The sequence below is a fragment of the Myotis myotis genome, unplaced genomic scaffold (assembly GCF_014108235.1).
Source record: "Myotis myotis isolate mMyoMyo1 unplaced genomic scaffold, mMyoMyo1.p scaffold_m19_p_1, whole genome shotgun sequence".
NCBI lineage: Eukaryota > Metazoa > Chordata > Mammalia > Chiroptera > Vespertilionidae > Myotis > Myotis myotis.
Window position 1 is genome coordinate 82,262,306 of NW_023416313.1, and position 23,535 is coordinate 82,285,840.

At 43.0% G+C, this 23,535-nt stretch overlaps 1 protein-coding gene across 2 annotated transcripts in view; it reads left to right on the forward strand.

Annotated features, from left to right (window-relative positions):
- DIP2C (disco interacting protein 2 homolog C) overlaps nucleotides 1–23,535 on the forward strand; it is a 384,021-nt gene that overhangs the window by 334,954 nt on the left and 25,532 nt on the right. For both annotated transcript variants that reach the window (XM_036342747.1, XM_036342757.1), the window contains 2 exons: nucleotides 6,782–6,950; nucleotides 9,727–9,897. In XM_036342747.1, the coding sequence (XP_036198640.1) occupies nucleotides 6,782–6,950; nucleotides 9,727–9,897 (340 nt within the window). The remainder of the gene's footprint in view (nucleotides 1–6,781; nucleotides 6,951–9,726; nucleotides 9,898–23,535) is intronic.

Genomic DNA, 23,535 nt, shown 5'->3' on the forward strand with positions numbered 1-23,535 from the left:
AAATTATCTGACCATTCAGGTATAAATAGGTGAACAGATTGAAAGCTCAGTGAGGAACAAGGATCTACATGGGAGCTGTCCACCAGGCAGCTACCAATTATAAGGAGAGGAGAGAATTTCACAGTGGAGAAGCCTGAACCAAGAGATCAAGGTGAACCTTGCCCACACTGGGACCAGCACCTGTGTGTCACTGGGAGCCTTGCAGTGAGGAAAACTGCATCGAACGTGCTTCACCTGAAGCTAATCCTGGGGACATCAGGCACTCAAACTGAGGGACATGTGACAGCACAGCGGCCTGTCATCTTCATGAATGCCACTGTCACAGGGTGGGGGAAGCACCGAAGGGCCCGTCTAGACAGGGCCGACAGCCTCACTGCCCCCTTCGTCATCAGATATCAGTGAGACAACAGGCAGAACGGGAGTAGGGTCTGAGGCTTAGAGGGAAGAAATGTATCAGTTAGATTTTGATGCCTTGATTGGCTTGTGGAGGAAAATATACATGTTTGTTGGAAATATCCCCTAAAGTATTTGGGGTTGGGGGGCATCAGGTCAGTGGCTCACTCTCCAATGATTCAAGGGAGAAAAAATTATTTTTACTTTACTTGGAACTTTAACGTTGTGATTGTTTCAGCATTGTTTTCAATTTGATACAAATAGCTTTCTGTATATCTTCATCCAAAAGTTTCCTTCAGCTAGAAGGTTGTTTATCTGAAAATCACTGACATAATAGACTTGTTTGAAAATATTTTTATAAGATCACGCATGTTTTAAAAAACATGTCAGAGATTTTATATTCACTAATTAGAAGCCCCAAATTGGTCAAAAGATTCAGTGTAACACCTGTCCAGTGTAACACCTTAGCAGGTTTTTGTTGGGTTTTTTTTTTTTTTTGGGGGGGGGGGGTCGGGGGATGGGGTGTGTGCCAAAAATGACATGATCATAAAATATAAATAAAGGACCCAAAACAATTTTGGAATAGAATAACAAAGTTGGAAAACTCAGACTTCCCAATTTCAACACTTACTGTTGTAACCATGACAGTGTGGTACTGGCATAAAAATATAGATGTAGATATATAAAATAATCCACGAAATAGAATCGAGAGCCCAGAAAATAAGTGTGGTCATTTGATTTTCCAACAAAGGAGCCAAGGCAACTCAATGGGGAAAGGATTGTCTTTTCCACAAATGATGCTGGGAAAAGTGGACATCCACGTGCAAAAAGGTTACACTTATACCTAACATCATGCACATAAATCAGCTCCAAGTAGATCATAGACCTTATAGTTTAGAGCAAAACTATAAAACTGTAAGAAAAAAGCATATAAGTAAATATTTCTAATACTAGGTTAGGCAAAGGGTTCTTAGGTAAGATATCAAAGGTACATTTAAAAATACTGATAAATTAGACTCCAACAAAATTTAAAACTTTTGCACATGAAAAGACACCATTGGGAAAGTGAAAAAGCCCTGGCTGTTGAGGCTCAGTTGGCTGGAGCATCATCCTGTCCACCACAGGACACGTACCAGGCTGTGGAGTTCTCCCCGGAGCCGGTCAGTGTTCTCTCTCTCTCATCAGTCAGTCTCTCTCTCTCTCTCTCTCTCTCTCTCTCTCTCTCTCTCTCTCTCTCCCCTTCCTCCCATCTTCCTCTCTCTAAAATCAGTAATTAAAAAAAGTTAAAAACGTCTAAAAGAAGAGAGAGAGAAAGAAAGTGAAAAGACAAGCTACAGACTGGGGAAAAATATTTGCAAATCGTCTATCTGATAAAGTCCTTCTAACCAGATATATACAGATTCCTAAAACTCATTAATATGCAACATGATTTAAAAATAGGCAGCAGATTTGAACAGACATTTCACCAAAATACACGAATGACCAATAAGCACATGAAAATATGCCTCACATATATTAGGGAAATGCAAATGAAAACCTTTGAGATATCACTTCGCACCCATTAGAAGAGCTATAACCTGAAAGACAAAATAAAGTGGAAGACTTATATTTCCTGATTTCAAAACTATACTGTAAAGCAAAGGTAACCAAGGGTATACAGAAATGGAATTCTCCTACATCATTGATGGGAATAAAATGATGAAACCACAGTTTGCATAGTCTTAAAAGGTAAACAAATGTACCATACGACCCAGCAGTTCCACTCCTAGGCATTTATGGGAGAGAGAGGAAACCATGTCCACACAAAGACTCGACACTGGAAGCGTTCACATCAGGCTTTGTTTAAAGTAAAAGAGGCCAACAATCCAAATGCCCACTGACTGGTGAGTGTATAATAAGCAGTGTTCGTCACATTCATACAATGGAGTACAGCTGCCACACGGATAAACTTCACCCACACTGTGCTGAGTGAAAACAGCCAGACCCCAACGGCCACACATGATATGATTGTGTCCTGATTCCATTTACATGAAGTGTTCAGAAAAGGCAAATCTATAGAGACAGAAAGGAGAATGATGATTGTGGCGAGAGTTTGAAACAGGATTGACTACAAATGGACACAAGCCTACCTTTAAGGTGATGGAATGTCCTAGAACTGCATCGTAGTGATAATTATGCAACTCTGCAATTTACTACACTTCATTTAAGGCGATGCTTAAAATGGGTGGATTTCATGGTATGCGAATTATAGCTAAACAAAAGTGTCTTATTTTTATTTTAAATATTTTTTATGTATTTCAGAGAGGGAGAGAGATAGAAACATCAGTGATGAGAGAGAATCATTGATCAGCTGCCTTCTGCATGCCCTCTACTGGGGATCGAGCCCACAACCGAGGCATGTGCCCTAACCAGGAATCAAATCATGATCTCCTGTTTCATAGGTCGATGCTCAACCACTGAGCCACGCTGGCCTCGCACAAAGCTGTCTTTAAAAAACAAACAAGCAAACAGAAAACAGCCTACCATTGGATTGACTGGCATGCATAGTACAGACACCAGCCTGTCAGGGGGAGGCTCGCCCATGTGACCCACAAGGTGATGTGGGTCCCAGTGAGCTGAGTGGCTGCCTTGCTCATAGTGCCCAAGTCGTGATAGTTTTCAGTTGTTTGTATGTCTTTTCAGGTTCATAATCTGAAATCATTTAATTACACATTTATATTAGTTACCAAAATGTCTTTTTTTTCTCTCCTGGTCAGCCATGTTTTTATTTATATTTTCCCAAATAGACTTTATTAGGTAGGTTCATAGCAAAATTGAGTGTAAGGTACAGAGCGAGTCCCTTCATCCCCTGGCCCGCATGTGCACTGCCTCCTTCATTATCAACATCTCCCACCAGGTGGTACATTTTTTTGTAACCTAGGAACCTATGTTGACACATCATCATCACCCAGAGCCCAACTTTGACCTTAGGGTTCACTCTTGGTGGTGTAGAGAACCCAGAAGCAGACCCACATAAATATCATTACCCCATCTTTAACACAGGAGCAAGGCAACACAGTGGAGCACACATAGTCTTTTCCACAAACAGTGCAGGAACAACTGGAGATCCACATCTAAAAACATGAACCTAGACTCAGAACTCACAGCCTTCACAAAAATTAGCTCAAGTGGATCAGAGACCTAATTGTGAAAGATAAAATTATAAAACTCCTAGAGAAAACCTAGATGATGGGGTTTGGTGATGACTTTTTAGATATGACACCAAAAAATACAAAGCATGAAAGAAAGAATTGATAGGCTGGGATCCATTAAAATTAATAGTATCTGCTCTGCAAAAAAAACCAGGAGAATGAAAAGATGGGCCACAGGCAGGGAGAAATATCCCCAAACTGTCTTTTTAATCATTTTGTTCTTTTTGAAGTTAAGATCTAAACCAGTGGTTCTCAACCTGTAGGTTGCGACCCCTTTGGCGGTCGAACGACCCTTTCACAGGGGTCGCCTAAGACCATCCTGCATATCAGATATTTACATTACGATTCATAACAGTAGCAACATTACAGTTATGAAGTAGCAACAAAAATAATTCTATGGTTGGGTCACAACATGAGGAACTGTATTTAAAGGGCCAGAAGGTTGAGAACCACTGAAACTAGTTTTCATTCCGAAGTTCTCAGAAAATATTCATTATAAGCAATCTGGTGTTAAGTAGGTTTGTTTTTTCCCACGGAGGTATTTATAGCCAGTGCCAAGTAATCATTAACATTGGTTAATAATTATTAACATTGGTTAATAAATGAAACAATCATCATTTTTTGGACTGGGCAAGGAAAGGGCAAGTAGGATATTTATGAATCAAGTTTTCTGCTTGTCCTATGTTTTCTTCTTAATGTTGACTTCTGTCCTATTTATGTTGACTTCTGTCCTATTCATTTTCACAAGTATACATGACATTCTCTAGCCAAGCATAATATCACACACCACACTATTGCCCTTTCATATGCTAATGCTTCTGATCAAGCCAATCATTTCTCCTGATAGAAATTCTTGAGGAAGGTAGTAGGTGATTTGTATTTAATTTTCTTCGTTTTGGATCTCCTTATGCGCTAGCATTTACGAAATGAGATGCTGGGAACAATACGGAAATGATAGATTGTTATAATAGGAATATCATCCTAAGATTTCCCCTTCATCTTACTTCCCTAAGACATGAGGCTCAAGGCCATCAAACATGTTTGGTGCTAGCACTGAAGATGAAATGGGCCTAGGTGTGAAGGAGCAGCTGCGATAAAAGCACGCAGGGTAACCTAAGGTGTGGTGGGTTGAACAACATTTGGTGTTAACAAAAATTTGCCGCATCATCTCTCAAAGAGGTAGGATGCGTGCTTCCTGGTGGGTAACTATGATTTAGGAGAGGCATGATGTGCGGGCTTGTTAGATTTAGGCCTGCACATTAGATCTTACACTTTAGATCTTTGACCTGGTACATGATCCCACTTTGGGCCCTGAGATTGTTCTTTTAATATCCATTCAGCAGAGGTAATTTTTCCGTTATTTTTATTTCTTCCTGCTTCATGCTTCCTTGAGGCTTCTGATTGGAGTTGACACAGTAGCTACTAAGAATGGCTCTAATTCAGTCACACCAGCTGTAGTGTGCTGGCTGATTCTGCCACCCTGTGTGGCAGCTGACAGAGTAGGACTGAATGACGGTGCCCACCCACAGGAGCAAAACAAAATAACAGCTTCCAACAGTCAGTGGTGGGAATTCCCTTCTGCTTATTGTCAGTGTTCTCAGAGGCGCCCCACCTCTGGGAACAGGGTCTTAGTGGGAGAGAGGAGAGTGTTGCTGTGTCTCTTAGCTCTCACTGCCCCTGGGGAAAAAGACTATAAGTCTTCAAAGATAGCCCTAAGACCTCTGTGAGTATTGGGGGGCGGAAGGGGGGGGGAGGCGGGGGGGGGCAGCATCTGTTGGCCCCTGGAGATAAGGAAATCTTTGTCTTCAGACCCAAGTATAAAATCCTTGGAAGGCTATTTTAAGAATAATACGGTATGCCCCAGAAGTAAGAAACAAGACTTGCCGGCCCATGTCAGTATTTTGTGATGTCGATGTGTTTGTTGGCATGTTATTTGATCTCATAAATACCCTTAATATAAAGTGATCTTGAATTACCTAAATTAATTTCCTGGGGACAACTCTCAGATGATTCAACCCTTTGAAAAGATCACAGGAAAGGTCATTTGCTGTCTTTCCTTTTGACGAAAGTAAATGAAACTTTGGAATAGAGGAACGAAGAAAGAAAAGAAACTTGCCCCCAAATGCCCTGAAGAATAGTTTTTCTTCTAAGGGCCCTGTTTAAAGTAGATTTTGCAAGCCAACCTAATTTCCTTACTTTTCTTTTTTAACTACTTTGATTCTATTGTAAACAATTTTGAAAATTTTAATGTCAGATTGACTTCATTCAAGAAGAATTGGCTTTAGATCATGACATAGCAGTTGAGGCTTAATGTGCTCTTTTATCTATCAGAATTTTGTACCTAGAAAATCCCTTTTACTTAAATCTTAGAAGGGGATTTATCTAGGGTATTTTATTATAGTGCATGATATCTATTCACATTGATTTACAGTCATAAACTAAAAAAGTAAAACCATTAGAAATGTAGATTAGACAAATAATTCAGTATTTTAAAGCTTCACTTGCCCCACCAATTGATGACAGATCAAAATATGTAGTCTAGCATTTCCCTAAATACATTCTCTAATCTAAAGGTAAAATGAAAGAAGACACCTTTTTCCTTTGTTCTGTTTGGTTTATTCTGAAGCAAAATTTCAAACCTTAAAAATTGAGTGACAAGCTTTGTCTAATTGTGCTGATTTCCTTTCATTGACTCTGGGTGTCAGTTTCCTACACCAGCCGTAGGCGTGCTTTTTCTCAACAAGTATCTGGGCGGGTTGGTGCAACGCCGGTGTGGGCCATGTTATACCCCCGGGTGGCCGAGTCCCAGTACGACTTCATTTACAAAAACAGGCAGCACTGTGGTTTGCTAACTCCTGTTCTAGACTTCCAGGCCTTCTACCAAATTCCAATTCTATGCTTCCTGCCGGGAAGGAGACCCCGCTTGCCTTTGTACCGGCTTTGAGAAACTCCGCAGCGTCACGGCTGTTTCCAATGCGTGCTCACCAGGGCAGGAACGCTGGATCATAACTCTCGGGTTCTTTTGTGCTTTCAGAGTGTGTTCATGAGCAGGCTTTCGTTTCATGCTTCCAAGTGCCTAGGAGTAGAGTGGCTGTGACTGTCCCCCTCTGGCACGTGGACTTCGGGCGTTTCTCAGGCACAGGTTGGCGTTGGCCCCTCTTCCGCGTCCTCGCTGACCTCTCCGTTTCTCTCTGCAGCGTGTACTCTGGGCACCAGTCCATCCTCATCCCGCCTTCAGAGCTGGAAACCAACCCCGCCTTGTGGCTTCTTGCCGTCAGTCAGTACAAAGTCCGCGATACCTTTTGCTCCTATTCGGTGATGGAACTCTGTACCAAGGGGCTGGGCTCACAGACAGAATCCCTCAAGGTAAGCAGCCCGCACCGACCCCGCAGGGCCTGGAGGGCATTTCCTGGGTCCTAGGAAAGCAGTGTCCAAGGGCGTGGGCAGGGTTTGGGGAAGTTAAAATAACCCTTCACAGAAGTCGAGGCTCACAAATTTGTTTTCACACGCAAGCCTCGTCTTATGACATGACTATTTCGGCACTGCCACAAAGAGTGCCAGTGTGTGTCACTGATGTCATTAATTCCATTAGGTCTTCTTGAAGGTCCTGAATTGCTTTCTCATTTGTTGGTAAATTCAGTTCTTCAGTCCGGTTCATTTTATTCTGACCCTGGTATTCAAGTCATCAGTTTGAATTGTGCTGCTAGTTTTATTTCCCTTGAAGACCCTGATTTATAGGTCTCAATCGATCCTAACCAAAATCCATTTTCACAATTAAGTGAACAGTGGTGTGTGTGTGTGTGTGTGTGTGTGTGTGTGTGTGTGTGACAATAATAGCATTTCCCTCTATTTAAATCAAGGACATTTCAACAAAAATATTGTCATAGTAAATTAAGTAGCCTTTATCCAAGTAACTAGTTTTAATTTATATTCCTTCCAACTACTATGTACTGCTTCCATGCCCAGATGTGTGGGTTGCTATGTATAAATCCAGAGTATCCTTTGTGCATGTGTGCACATACAAATTAGTAAAGCAATACAATTGCTTTTCCTGAGTTTTGTTTTCTTTTTTAGACTTAATGTATTAGAATTGAACAGGAAAATAAAATGCAAGATAATTTTGATAATAAGTTACATAAATAAATGTGTAATTACTTGAAGTTATATATTTATGCAGGAAAACAATTTATAAAACATAATTATTACTCATGTCCACCTGTATTACATTATGAAATGAATGAGTGCACTTCATCAAAATTTCTCTGTAGCTGCATAAATAACCAAAGTGAAATAATATCATAATTGAATGATTTCTAAGCACTTTACATATTGATTTATTTAACCTTTACAACAGCTCTCTGAAATAAAATCCATCCTTGACTTCATTTAAAAAATGAGGAAATTTAAGTGACAGAGAAATTAAGCACCCTTTCCAAGTTCTTGCATTTAATAAAATTTGGAGCTAAATTTCGACTCTGTGACTCCAGGTCCACATTTCAAACCCCAGGCTGCATTGTCTCCCAGTCCATACATGTGTAAATCATTCGTATTACTGAGATTTTACCGTTTCCTGTGTACCTGTATGTGTATAAAATCATGTCTGTATACCAGTGATGGTGAACCTATGACACACGTGTCAGAGGTGACATGCGAACTCATTTTTTTGGTTGATTTTCTTTGTTAAATGGCATTTAAATATATGAAATAAATATCAAAAATACAAATCTTTGTTTTACTATGGTTGCAAATATCAAAAAATTTCTATATGTGACACAGCACCAGAGCTAAGTTAGGGTTTTTCAAAATGCTAACACGCCGAGCTCAAAAGGTTCGCCATCACTGCTGTATACTGTCAGTGTCAGCGCTATCTTGTGTGTTTCCGTCTTCGGTTCCGGATCCCTGTGAGCTCTCCCTGTACCCAACTTGCACGCGCTCTCTCTCTCTCTCTTTCTCTCTCTCTTCGTGTAACTACATCCTTGCAGGTGCTTCAAGGACGGATGGGTCTGCTTGTGGCGATTGTTCTCAGACACACCAGTCACCTCATGGCAAGCGCAGCCCCTCGCTTTCACGAGGCCCCAGTGTGTGCTGACTCACTAGATTCCTCCTCCTCTGAGCTTCGCTGTTTTGCTCAGCTGACTGATTTGGTGCAGAACAGAGGTGTGCAGACCTTAGAAACAGAGATGCCCTTGATAAGAGATTTTATCTCTTATGGGACATAAAATGTCTTTTGCCCAAACATTCCGTTTTCCATTCTTGTATTAGAATTCTTGTATTAGAATAGGTTTTCTCACCCTGGCCAGTGTGGCTCGGTTGGAGCATCGACCTGTGCACCTAAGGGTCGAAGGTTCAATTCTCCGTCAGGGCACATATCCAGGTTTTGGGTTCGATCCCCAATCAGGGAGCGTACAGGAGGCAGCCAATTGATGTTTCTCTCTCACATTCATGTTTCTCACATCCATGTTTCTCTCTCTTTCTCTCTTCCCTCCCTCTCTCCCTCCCTCCCTCCCTCTCTTCCCTTCCTCTCTCTCTAAAGCCAATTTTTTAAAAAGTTTACTCATTTCTCTCCAGTTCCTGTGCATCCGTACCTGTAGGAATCTTTACAAATGCTCCCTTTCTTCCCCAAACCCTGTCCTTTATTTTGTCCAGGACCTTGCTTCTCCTCAACCTTTCTCCTCCTCACTCTTGCTGTTGCTTCTTGCTGTTATTTAAAGCATGTTTGTAACTACATCCTTGATAATCTGTTATCTATGTGATTGATTTTTTTTTACACATCCTAGACCAGCCGTGGGCAAACTACGGCCCGCGAGCCGGATCCGGCCCGTTCGGCTGTTCTATCCGGCCCGCGGAGCCGAAAGAGCGGAGGGTTCTCTTGCTCTCCCCTCCACTCCTTCACCAGCAGCAGTGTTAACATGGCAACATCGGGAAACATGGCCGCAGCTCCTTCTTCTGAGTCCAGTTTAAGAACCCATTGTGGCCCTCGAGTCAAAAAGTTTGCCCACCCCTGTCCTAGACTGTTTCAATTAATAGCGTGGAACCTTTCGACCCTGGAAATGGACATCTGCTGTGTGGATGGGCCTGGTTCCGGAGGTCACACACCTATGCACTTGGAAGGCTGATCTCTTACCGCTGCTGTTGTTTCTAGGCACGAGGACTGGACTTGTCCCGCGTGCGGACGTGTGTGGTGGTGGCAGAAGAACGGCCTCGAATAGCACTCACCCAGTCCTTCTCAAAACTGTTCAAAGACCTGGGCCTCCATCCGCGGGCAGTTAGCACCTCGTTTGGCTGTCGAGTGAACCTGGCCATTTGCTTGCAGGTGAGTTTTTTTGATGCCATCCGTACTGGGGTGACAGAGTCGCTGTTAATGACAGGTGGGCAACACGTGCTCAGGCTCACCCTACTTCCCTTGACTGACGCTTAGCTATGTTTAGAAGATGTGATTGGTGCACAGTGTTTCTTCCTTCTTATTGTTTTAATTCTGTATTTTGTCAGTAACCGTCTTACCTAGTAATAGACAAACATGTAAATTGACCGTCTCTCTGCTATGCTCAGCCAATCAGGAGAGTATGCAAATTAACCCAACAAAGATGGTGGTTAATTTGCATATGTATGAGCGAAGTGGTGGAGCGAAGACTGAAGGCTCTGGCCGGAAGAGCAAAAACGGAAGGCTCCAGCCGGAACAGCGAAGGCTTGGGTCCCGGATACCAGAGGAATCCCCAGTGCCGGCAGCCAGGGGAAGGGAAGGCCTACTGCGCGAATCTCTTCGTGCAACGGGCCTCTAGTTGTTCATAATTAGCATTCCTGGGACCTTTTAACTTTTGTAACAGGAGCACTGTTTGTCTGCAGTTGGGCTTTCTAAAGGCTAGGCACTAGACAAATGTTTCATTGTGGCAAGAAATCTTGTCTTTTGAAGTACTTAGTCTTGTGTATGTAGACAGTGATTTCTGCAGGAAGAATTCCAAACATGAAGCAGGTTTGGCAGTTTGCTGCTATGGTGGCAATTTAGAAATAACAATCACAACTGCACTTCTGTGGCATAGGCGTGAGGCCGCCCTCCTAAGGTAGCCTTGCATTAACCACCGCTAAAAAACATATACTTATTTTCTTTCTTTATTAGTCCGCTGCCGAGTATCTCCACTACTCCTTTCTCTTCCGGAACTCACGTGAGGCCCAGTCCGTGGCGAACACTGTGCCAGGTCGGGAGGCCTGAGAGAAAGGAAGGGAAAGTGGTGTAGGAATGTTCTCCCCTGGGCCCTGCCCACAACTTCACCCAGGACAGGCTCAGTTGCAGAGTTTGTTCGTCAAACATCTTAAAACAATAAAGGCTTGACTCACAGCAGGTGCTGGAACGAAGACCAGTTGACACAAGTCACCCTGGCCTCTACTCACTGCCCACCCACTCTCTCTAAGTCCCCTCTAAGTCTCTCTAAGAACTCACAACCAAGTTCTTGTCCTCATTGAACATTTCCTCGTAATCAGTGAGAAGGGCAGTAAAAACACAGATAATTTTTTTGAGAAAGTGAAGAAAATATTTTTAGTCAAAATAAACAGCGTGAGAGGGTGAAGAATGGCTTGGACACACAGGAGGCAGTTTTAGGGAGGGTGGCCAAGGAGGCTTCTCTAGGAGGTGACGTGGCTGCCGAGTGCCCTGTGACGTGAACCAAGTGCAGAATTCAGGCACAGGTGGCAGGGAGTGCAAAGCCTTGAGGCTGGTCAGCGAAATGTCCACTTTCTGTTCTGATCTTTCAGAAGTTAGAAATGTGTGATGATGGCACCACACACACAGAGCCAGCTGTTATTTTGTTTTGCCCCTGTGGGTGGGCACCGTCATTCAGTCCTACTGTCACTCAGAATCAGCCAGCACACTACAGCTGGTGTGACCGAATTAGAGCCGTTCTTAGTAGCTGCTGTGTCAACTCCAATCAGAAGCCTCAAGGAAACATGAAGCAGGAAGAAACAAAAATAATGGAAAAATTACCTCTGCTGAATGGATATTAAAAGAACAATCTCAGTCATAGCCCAGGTCTGAGGGCAGAAATCCCATGTCTCTTGCTCCCCGTGTACTTCTAAGGGGTCTGGTGCATAATAAATGTTTTCAAAAGTAATACCAAAAATACAGGTTAGCCAATCAACAAATAATACTCATAATTTCATCTATCCAGAGATCATTAATCCCTTAATGTAAATAATAATAATAATAAACACAAAAGGCTAAAATATTCCAAACTCTGTACCTGAATATTTAAAGCCGTTGAAAAATATACACTTCACTGCTGGTGGGAATGCAGACTGCTGCAGCCACTGTGGAAAAGAGTATGGCATTTCTTCAAAAAATTAAAAATGGAACTGCCATTTGACCCAGTGATCCCACTTCTAGGAATATATCCTAAGAAAACAGAAACACCAATCAGAAAGGATATATGCACCCCTATGTTCATAGCAGCACAATTTACAATAGCTAAGATTTGGAAACAGCCTAAATGCCCATCAGCAGATGAGTGAACTAGAAAACTGTGGTACATCTACACAATGAATTACTATGGTGCTATAAAAAGGAAGGAATTCTTACCATTTGCAACAGCATGGATGAACCTGGAGAGCATTATGCTAAGTGAAATAAGTCAGTCAGTGAAAGAAAAATACCACATGAGCTCACTCATTTATGGATAATAAAGAACATTATAAACTGATGAAAAAGAATAGATACAGAGGCAGAGCAGCATCGAACAGACTGTCAAACTACAGCAAGAAGGCTGGGGAGGGTTGGGGGGAGGTAAGAGATCAACCGAACGACTTGTATGCATGCATATAAGCATAACCAATGGACGCAAGACACTGGGGGCAGGGGGTTTAGGGCATGTGGGGGGGGGGGCGAGGGGAGGCTGGGGGAAGATCAACTGGAAAACAAAAAGGAGACATATGTACTACTATTTGTAATACTTTAAACAACAAAAAAAAAAATAAAGGGAAATAAAGTTGGCCTTGTCAGCTGATAAGCTGCAAGTTCTTACAGCCGGGAAAAAAAAATAAAAAAGAAAAATATACAGGGTTTTCCCTTTGGAGCAGCAGCTGCTAATATATGTGAAATCGGTGAATGGATGTATTTGTTTCCAGTCGATTTGTTGTTTTTGACAGTATTGTTTTCTCAGTCGGATTGTCTGTCCTCCTTACTCAGTGGGCCTGCAGTTTGGCTCCAGGAGTTTTAGCAGGGGCAGCCTGTTAGAAGGGAGGCGTCTCGACCTCTGTCCAACGAGGAACGGAGCCACATCCAGGGGATGCGGAGTTAGTTTACAGGCTGTGGTCTCTGGCAGTGTTGTGTGAGGTCTGTGGGTACCACCTTCCAGAGGGTTCCCTGGTCGGGGAAAGGCAGAGTGAAACAACTCACATGTTTCCATGACTGAGAATGAAGCGTATCTGACACATGAGAATGTAAAGCTATACAGAGATAAATTAGGGTGTGTTTTTTCATTTTGCTTTGAAGAATAGTCTTCATTGATGGCACCCAAACCTTTCACGATCCAACCTCAAGCTTCTCTTCCCCTCTTAACAATCTGATATGAAACAACAGTGTCTGCCGTAGAGTCATTCGTGCTTTCACTTCCTGACACCCCGACCCGCTGTTCTGGCCCTGAAATGGGCTGCCGCCATCGTCATGTGGCGGACACCGCTTCTTTTCCAGGTCTCCTTTCCCATCCCTGCAGCTGGACGTATCTTCTTCCGTCGACTTCCCGTGGCCCATTGTCTCTCCCACTTTATACTTTCTAGCACGTTTTATAAAAACTTATCTACCCCACTTCCGCCCTGTGCTCTGTGAAAAGCTGTTGGAGAACTCGGTGTCTCCCAAAGTCAGTCACTTCTTGAAGTGAATCCATTTCTTGGAAGTCCTGAGTGCAGTCCCTGCTCCTGCAAACCCGACTCACATGAGAGAATAACCCTTCAGACAGGCCTCCTGTGTGAAGGGGGTTCATGGCAGCACTGAATTTTCTCGGGAATGAAGCACAGGGTGAAGCTCAGCAAGCGGACGTCCACCGTGTCACCTGTCACACTTCCTTGTGAGCGGAAAGCAGGGTGTAGCGCTCTTCAGGCTTCCCGCAGCATTGGCATCTCAGATAGCAGGTCCAGGCTGCACTATTGAAGAAAGAAAAAAAAAAAAGGCATTCACGCTCAGCCAAAAAAAAACCTGTTCTTTAACAAGTGTATTGGACCCTTCAGTTCTAGGCAGCATCTAGTGTCTATCCCCACAGCTCATGGAGGGGGAGTTCAGTCATTTCATTGTACAATGGGAGAAACAGGCTCAGAGAAGCGAAGTGAAGCTTTCCTGATGGACAAAGCAGGGAGCTAAGCAGCCACAGAACATGGTCTCCCTGCTCGCAGACTATAGAAGCCAGGCAGCCAGTGCTTTCAACAAATCCAGCATTTTGCAGCTTTGTTAGGTGCCAATTCTACTTGTGAGTATCCAATGAAATAACAGCTCTGTAAACTTCCGTTTTTGCAAAATTGAACTGTGTGCAGGCAGAGTAGCCTGTCTTCTGGGGTTTTTTTTTGTTTGTTTGTTTAAATATATTTTATTAATTTTTTACAGAGAGGAAGAGAGAGGGATAGAGAGTTGGAAACATTGATGAGAGAGAAACCTCGATCAGCTGCCTCTTGCACACCCCCCACTGGGGATGTGCCCGCAACCAAGGTACATGCCCTTGGCCAGAATCGAACCTGGGACCCTTCAGTCCGAAGGCTGACGCTCTATCCACTGAGCCAAATCGGTTAGGGCCTGTCTTCTGTTTTTAACTGTTTCCTTTCCTCTAACATTTTAAATCAAAATTCCTGTTTCTGTGTGAGCTAAATGGAATAGTTCGAAAGACACACATCCCTGTGCGGGATGTGCTGTGAAAAGCGGGCTTCCCTCTGCTGGCACTGTTGGCGCGGAGCGGGGTGTGGGGGGGCAGGGGACACCCACCAGGAGCGGCTTTGTGCCCAAGCCCAGAGCAGTGCTGCCATGACTTCATGGCACCTGCTCTCGTGCTGTTATGTGAAACCCTGGTGTGTGTTTCAAATAAGCAAAATTTATGAAAAATGACAAATATTGCCAGGTACACAAATGGGCAAATATAAAAATTTAGACACTCTTAAAGATAGAAAAGTAAGTAGAAAATGGTGGCAATGTCTGTGAAGCTGTTTTTTCAGCTCTTGAATTTTGGAAACTGAGTGACTTGTTTGCCCAGGTATCATTTTGAGACAGGAATGGCCACATCAATTATTTTGACATGGAATTCCATGTCAGGGCTTTAGGAATGGACTCCTAACGCCGTGTGGATGACTTTGACTTTTCCTGAACTATTGGTATGCTGTAGACTCTGCAGAAGAAAAATGTAGAAGTACGAGCCATTTGTTAAACGTAGGAATGGCATTTCCCAGCATCTTTAGCTGTTAAAAAATGACTTTAATTTAAAACGATTTCAGTTGGTTGGATTTATGACAAAAGTGGACATTAGAAAGATCACATTAATAACTTCTGAGTTTAATTGGCTTTAACATAAATTTCCCTTAGTCCTCTTAAGAAGTGTCACTAGTTTATTAACCTCTGCCTGTAGCCACAATTACTCTTCTCAGAGTATAAGCTGAAAGGTCTTTGGTTCTATTAGATTTAGAAATTTACTTCATTGTAACAGAAAAATTAGCATCCTGCTCACCCGCGGAAGGGAGGGGGAAATGGGGTCTTCTGTTTTCCAAAACAGATTTCATTGTTTGCTCTATTAGGGAAAACCTTTAAGCCACCTGACACAGAAACTTTGTTATTTTGTAGAAAAATAACGATTCGTTTATCTGAAAGGAAAGTTTTATTGTGAATAGCTGTGTAGAAATACAGTGGGGCCTTGACTTACGAGTTTAATTCGTTCCGAGACCGAGCTCATTAAGGAGCTCGTTAACTCACATTACTCTAGCAACTCAATGCAAAAAATCAGCGGAGAGACAGCTGGTGTCTCAAAAAACTCATTAGTCGGGACACTCGTAAGTCAAGACCCCACTGTAAATCAATAGTAACAGTAAACCTTAAATCTTGAAATTCATACAATGAAAGAGAGAGACGGCCATTCTGCTGAGGAGAGGTAGACCCATTGATTGTTGAAAAAATCGGAGGCTCAGAGGGCGATGTAAATCTTTAGTAATTCTCAAAATGAAATGAATAGTCTTAGTAAGACTTCCGTTAATTTGGGCTCTCGATTCCTCTCCCCTCCACTGCTTCTAGAAGGGGGACGTGAAAGTGAACCAGGTGCTGCTGGGCGTTTATGCTCCAGGGGATTGGTCACACTCAGCTGAAACTGTCACAGCTTCTCCCACTGGTGTACGTTGTCCCAGATCATGAAAACTGACACTGGGGACCGTGGGCCCCCTATTCTTAATCACCCAGCGTGTCAGTCATTCCACCTGGTAGGCAGCAGGAACCTTCTGGCAACTGAAATGAGCAGGAATCTGTCATGCTGTCATTGGTGTGCCCTCAGAAGCACGGAGGCGCTAAGGGCCAGGTTTAGGACTGTGCAGCTGGGGATCTGTACCACCAACCAGCTGGCCAGGCACCACCATGAGCACATCTGCAGCCTGGCCCCCGTCACGGACACCCCACTGCCAAGGACAAGAGCGTGTTCCCTTGTGCTATGCGTGGATGCAACTAATCAGCAGGCTTGGTTACCTACCCACAGGCTGGCTTCCAGGAAAGCTGGGAAGGAGAGCACTGGATATTTTTAGTTACTATGGAGGGACAGAGGCTCTCGTATGCAGCCAGGTTCCTAAAGTGGAGGAGGTCCCCCAAATACAGAAAGAGGGTTCAGATGCTTGGTGACCAGAAGTGAATGACCAGTGGTTACTTCAGCTCATCCTGTTGGCTGCCCAACATTAACACGTACTCTTCATGCCATTCGTTTTTTTTAAATACGTTTTTATTGATTTCAGAGAGAAAGGGAGAGAGGGAGAGAGAAACGTCAATGCTGAGAGAGAATCATTGATTGGCTGCCTCCTGCATGCCCCCTACTGGGGATTGAGCCTGCAACCCAGGCATATGTCCTGACTGAGAATCAAACCATGACCTCCGGGTTCATAGGTTGACACTTAACCACCAAGCCACACCGGCTGGGCTCTTCATCCCATTCTTAAACATCATTACCACTCCCCCCCCAAAACAAACAAACTTGATAATGTAACGTTTACTAACCAATAATACATCCACCCTCAGTTCAAAGAGAACAAATGAAGCCTCAGCAGTTACTGAGACTAGTTTCCAGGTCCAGGGTTTCTGGGTAATGACCATTTTACCATGGATATTCTGCAAGCTGTAGACTAGATTGAACGTTCACCGCCATGGACGGAAGGGAGAGGAAAGGAGGGGCGTACTCACTCATTCCTCCGTACATTTGGGTGTCTGATGTGTGCTGGGCACTGGCCATTACCACTTGCAAGCACTTGGTTGGTGCGGCCAGGTGCTAAGTATGCCTTTCCATCTGAACCTTCAGAAACTTTGGAAATAGCCCCGGGAGAGTTTAGGGGCCTAGTAGACTATGATCAGATGTCCAGCACATGGTGAGCTCACAAGCTTTACACCACATGTTCACTTTGGTTTGGGTAATCTCTTGGCACATGACCAAGTGATTCCTTACCAGTTATTGAAAGTTTTCAGCCTTGAACCAAGAATAGAAGTGTCCGAGCTTCTCCTTTGTTCTTTAACCTCAGCAGCATCCACAGAAACAGCCGTGATTTCATGTCGTTCTGTGGACCAGAGAGTAAAGAGCTTGGCCTGCGACCATAGGGTCTCATCACACAGACCCAGCTCTGGTGTCCGAGCTGGACGCAGAAACATGAAATGTGAATGAGTGGGCGTGGCTGTGTTCCTGGAAGATTGCAGCAACAGGGGGGCCTTCTTTTTTTTTTTTTTTTTTTTTTGGCTCAGGGGTTTCTTTAGTCAGTTTGCCAATTCATGGCATGGACCACCACAGTCCAGCCTAACAAACAAGCCAAGTTTTCCCTCCCTTTGAAGAAAAAATAAAAATAAATGTATGAATGAATGAAATAGAAAGTAGATGAATGGGGGAAATCAAGAAGGAAAAAGTTGAGTCTTCATCAAATTTAGTAAGTTTGATAAACTTCTAGCAATACTGACTGTTAGACAAAGAAGAGACAGACTAATGGTGTCAAGTGCTGGCGAGGATGGGGGCAGTCTTGGAGCCTTGGACTTGGCTGTTGGGCTGGCACAGCTGCTTTGGAGAGCAGTGTGTCCGTTTCTTGTGCAGTTGAACATGGACTTACCCTGTGACCTAGCAATTCCATTCCTGGGTGTTTACCCACGAGATGAAAAGGTGTGTTCTCTCAGGGGCCTACACAGGTTTATAGCAGCCTGTTCATAATCGTCAAGAGTTAGGAACAGCTTGGAGTCCACTAACTGAGGCTGAAGGGCAGGAGTCGTCTGCCCGGGCAGTGGAATGCTCTTTGGTCATGGCAGGGAGTAGACGGCTCCTACGGGGAGCAGCATGGAAGTCTCTCAGGAACAGTTTGCTGAGTGAAGGAAGCCAGACACAGAAGTCTGCATACCATGTAAGGTTCCTGAGGCAAAGCTGGAGGCACAAGAGTCAGATTACTGCAAAGCGGCAGTACAGGACTTTTGAAGTGATGAAAACTTTCTGTCTTGACTGTGAAACTGGTTATATGACTGTATACACTTGACAAAATCAACTTGTACACCTAAGGGTAAATTTTATTGCATGCAAATTATACCTAGAGACATCTGACAGATAAGGAGGGAGGGAACAAGTTCAAGTCTTAGAAATCGAGATTCCTGATTAGCCAAGATGAAGCAGCAGGGACCAGATTTGCTCTCTCTTCTGAAGCAAAGAGTAGACAGGTATATAAAGAAGACTCTGGACCCCTGGCAGCACGAAACAGATCCCTGAGAGACAAGCTTCCCCTGTGACTTCCTCAGATTGCGGCCTTGAGAGAGTGTGTGAACTACGGTGCAGGGAGTGGAACCGAGGCAGGGCCCCGTGTGCTCCTTGAGCGGAGGAGATGGAGCTGAGGGCTGCTACCGCCCACAGAACAGGGTGCCGGAGAGACCCTCCCCACGTGTCCACAGAGGACCTCCCCACGTATCCAGGTGAACACCAGCCAGCATACCCCGATTAAAGCATCATTTTATATAAGGAACTAACCAAAGCCGGGACAGAACCAGCCAAAGGCTTCAAGGGAGTAGTGCTTCTTCCTCCCAGTCAGACTGAAAATCTCATCAGCCACAAGAGCACCGCTCTGGGCCCACCTGAACAACCTTAAAAGGAAGAACTACATGGGCAGTGGGAGTGGGCTGGGAGAGGTCAATGGGGGGAAAAGGAAACGTGTAATACTTTCAACAATAAAGAATAAAAAAAAGAAAAAGAAGAACCTTGAGGATCAAGCTCTTTCCAAGTAATTTGATGTGGAACAAAGCTCAAGAATTTACAGGAATGCCCTGACTTGGTAGCTCAGTTGGTTAGCGCATCACCCTGATTCACCAAAGTTGCAGATTCTATCCCCAGTCAGGGCACATACAAGAATCAACCAGTGAATGCATAAATAAATGAAATAACAAATCTCTCCCTCCCTTTTTTCTTCCCTCCTTTCCCCCCGCCTTCCCTCCCTTTTCTTTCCTCCCTCCCTCCATCCGTTCCTTCCTCTCTCTCTCTCAAACCAATAAATAGTAAGAATTTTTTTAAGAATTTATAGGAATACAAATATATCCAGCACCCAACAAAGTCAAATTATAATGTCTGACATCCTATCAAAAATTACCAGGCATACCAGGAAGCAGGTAAATACCAATCAAAACTGAACAAAACTGACACAGATACAGATTTTGGGTCCAAGGACAATAAAAGAGTTATTTTAACCATATTTCAGATATTCAAAAGTTAAGAAGAAACAGAATGTTGAAAAGGAAAAAAGCTGAAATTGAACTTATAGAAGTGAAAACTATAATATGTAAGATGAAAAATATACTGGATGAAATCAACAACAGAAGAAAAGATTAGTGAACTTGAACACATAGCAATAGAAACTCTCCAAAATAAAACATAGAAAAAATAATTTTAAGAAATGGAAAACTACAAGGGACTTAATATACATATAATTGGAGTCCCCCCCCCCCCAAAAAAAAGAGGAACAAGGGGATTTCAGAAAAAGTACATGAAGAAATATTCAAATTTGATCAAACTATAAACCTACAAATCCCAGCGCTCAGCTACCTCTAACATAACATGAAGGACAGTGATCAATTAAGTTGCTCAAAACCAATGATACAAGGAAAGTCTTAAAAACAGCCAAGAAAAAAATCAAGTTACACAGGAACAAAGATGAGGATGACTTAAAATTCTTTATCAAAAATGATGTAAGAAAGAAGAAAGCAGAGAACTTTCTATAAATACTGAGAGAAAAATATTGGCAACCTAGAATTTTATATTCAGTGGAAATATTTTTGAAGAGCAAAGGCTAAATAAAAAACTTTTTAGCCTCACAAACGCTGTGAATTTACTGCCAGCAGACCCACACAGTGAGAAATATGAACAGAAATCCTTTAGACAAAAGAGAAATGATACTAGATTGAAATCTAGGTCTGCACAAGTAATGCTGGAAATGGTAACTGCATAGGTCAACTTGCAATATTTTTTTCTTGTTATTTAAATCTCTTTAGAAGGTAGCTGACTACTTTCATAAAACCCGTAATATATTGTGCAATTTATAACATGAAAAAGCCTTACTGTATGAAAACTTCCTAGAGGTTGAGAGGGGAGAAGTAGAAGTATACTATCTATACTATTGTAAGGTTCTTATACCATATAGACTGCGATATATTGAAAATATATGCCTTAATAACCACTAAATTCAAACTTTTTAAAAGTTAAAGCTAACACACCTACAGAGGACATAAAATGGATCTATTAAAATATATTCAATATAAAAGAAGGCTAAAAAAAGGAGGAAAAATAGATGGAATGAATGTTTTTAGAAATGCATAAGATAGATTTAAACATCTTAACATCAGTAATCCACTCCATGAGGTTGGATTCTTAAAGAGCAATATCCAGCTATACATAGCCTACAACAAACTGAGTTTACCATTTTTTTTTTCAACAAACTGAATTTAAAAATAAAGACACAGCTCTGACTCAGTTGATTGGAGTATCAACCTATATACCAAGAAGGTTATGGGTTTGATTCCCAATCAGGGCACATACCTGGGTTGTGGGTTCAATCCCAGGTGGGGATATGTTCAGGAGGCATCCAATCAATGTTTCTCTCTCTCTCATCGATGTCTCTCTCCCTCCCCCTTTCCCTCCTTCTCTCTCTCCCTTCCTTCTCCTCCCTCCCTTCCATTCTCTCTAAAAAAAAAAAAATCACACACACACACACACACACACACACACACAAAAAAAAAAACCAAGAAAAAACAGTGTATTTATTGACCATTTGTTTTTCTTCCACGGGCTGTTACTCATTTTCCTTGTCTTTCCTTTACTTTCCTTCTGGTCCTTTCTTCAAGTCTTTGATGATCTTTAAGTGCTTGGGAACAGTTCTATGCATTAGGATCTCCTCATTTAAAGAAAACCTCCCAGGCCGAAACCGGCTTGGCTCAGTGGATAGAGCGTCGACCTGCGGACTGAAAGGTCCCGGGTTCGATTCCGGTCAAGGCCATGTACCTGGGTTGCGGGCACATCCCCAGTAGGAGATGTGTAGGAGGCAGCTGATCGATGTTTCTCTCCCATCGATGTTTCTAACTCTCTTATCTCCCTTCCTCTCTGTAAAAAATCAATAAAATATATATATTTTTTAAAAAAAGAAAGAATACCTGGCTTGCATTCCTTAGCAAAGATTTTGCTAAATAAGCACTCCTAATATGTATCTTGCGATCTCAGATTGTTATACCTTAGGGTTTTTGAAATTTGGAAACACCTACATGTTAACTCCCTGTCTCCATCTCCAAGTACCCTTGACAATGGAGTAGATGGTCTTGTTCCAGTGGCTGTGTATGTTTCCTCCACACATCTGGAAGTTAGGAAATTAGTTCCTAAACATATGTATTTTTTCAAGATATAACCTTGAGCCATATAACAAAAGTTATGAATTAGATAATATAGAGAGAATACTGACTTTTGTTCCAATTAATATTTAAAGTTTGAGGAATCACAAAGGACACTATTTTAAACCACTGCATTTATCGTGAAGAGATACAGTAAAAGTCCTCCTTGCCTTCCAAGTGCATGCACCTTCACTGGCCCTGTTCTTCGCCATCTTCGAGTCCTGCCTGTTTCCTAAACATAAAGGTGCTGAGAGAAAGCAGTAGCCATAGTTACCAGCACGAAGGGAGGAACAGAGAGGAGGTCAGATCATCATTTTACTTCTGGAACCATTGGTTTTTTTATAGACTCACTTCCTAGTTGAGTAGTGGTAGTTTCTTCATCTGGCTTTGTTTATCACCAAGTTAAGACAACTGTTGTATTGCTGCCCTTGTCACCTCTGGAATCCGCCTGGTACTGTGACTGTAGGGAGAGGGCTCGGTGGGGCCATACAGGCACAGCAGCGGCATCAGTCCAGGGGCCACGGGATGACTTCCACCCATCCTGCATTTCTGGGAAAAACAGATTGTATCAAAGGACTTGGCCTGAATTGCTGCTTTCTGGAGTTTTACCACGATGCCAGTATGGATAATTTAATAGGGGTAGAGATGGGTACCAAAATCACGGAAGGTGAAAAGAAAATGGAAGGAGGTGTCTTCGGGGTCAGCAGGCATGAGGAACTGGCACAGGATGCTGAGTAGATCACCTGTGAGCCTGGGGTCCTGGTGTTTGGTCCTTTCATGCTGCAGAAGTCCTTTGGCCTCTTTCTTGTACCTAATCTTGTAGGTGAGAAGTTTAGATGTAAAAGCTTCCAGGTTCCCTTCATTACTGTGATAGGAAACTTGGAACTGTTTCAGTGAGGAACACTCAGCTTTATAATTCATACTCCTTACTTCTCTCTGAAAAGAAAGGAAACTTTAAAAAGGTACCATGAAATTTTACGACCCAGTACTACCACTGAACCTTATGTGATTAAAAAAGAAAGAAAGAAAGGAAGGAAGAAAAGTACTTACATCTATGTGTCCATGGCAGTCACCTATTACTTTATTCTGTTGCTTTGTGGATATGTTGGCATCTTTTTAAGATTTTTTTTTTAGCCTTTAATGGTATAGTGATTGATTTTAACAATTTCCATATTTGACATTGATTTTGATCTTCTTTTACTTTGTTCCCCGCTTGTTGCATTCTCCTCCCTCCCCCTTCCTCTTCTTAATCCCGTTTTTTATTATTGGGTTGTTTTGTTTCTGTGTCTGTTGTGTGTCGTTTGTTTTTGGTTTCTGTTGGCCTGGTGTTCTCTCCTTTCTCTTGTTCCCCACCTCCTGCTGCTGTAGCCCCACAGGCTGTGGAAGCTGGCCCAGCAGGTAGGCATTTCCTCTTCATCCACGCCAGTGCCTCCCACCCAGACCAACCTGTCAGCTTCCTGCAGTGGGACAGACTAGGAGTTGAGTGCACAGTCTGACTGGGGTTTACAGACCTCGTAGGCAAGATGACGGATGCCCAGGGTGACGTCATTCCTCAGTTCTGTCCAAACATTGTGTGACGAGTGCTGTACTTTCATTCATTGCACAACATTAGTGACCTCTTTGCCATTTGGAGGCATCTCTGTTTTACTTCACTTTCTACTTTTGGTGACCCGTTTTCTGATTGTTCACTTATTAACTGGCCCTCTATGGTTACGTGTTTGCAGTACTTAGAGCATCAAACCACTTCTCCTCTCAGCGCTGGTCTGTGGCACAGCTCCACTCTGTGGCCCCAGGTTAGAAAGAATGCTCTTGGCTTGCACTGTAGTAAGCTTCCAGCTAGAGCTGGCTGCGTGTGCTCTGTCCCTGGTG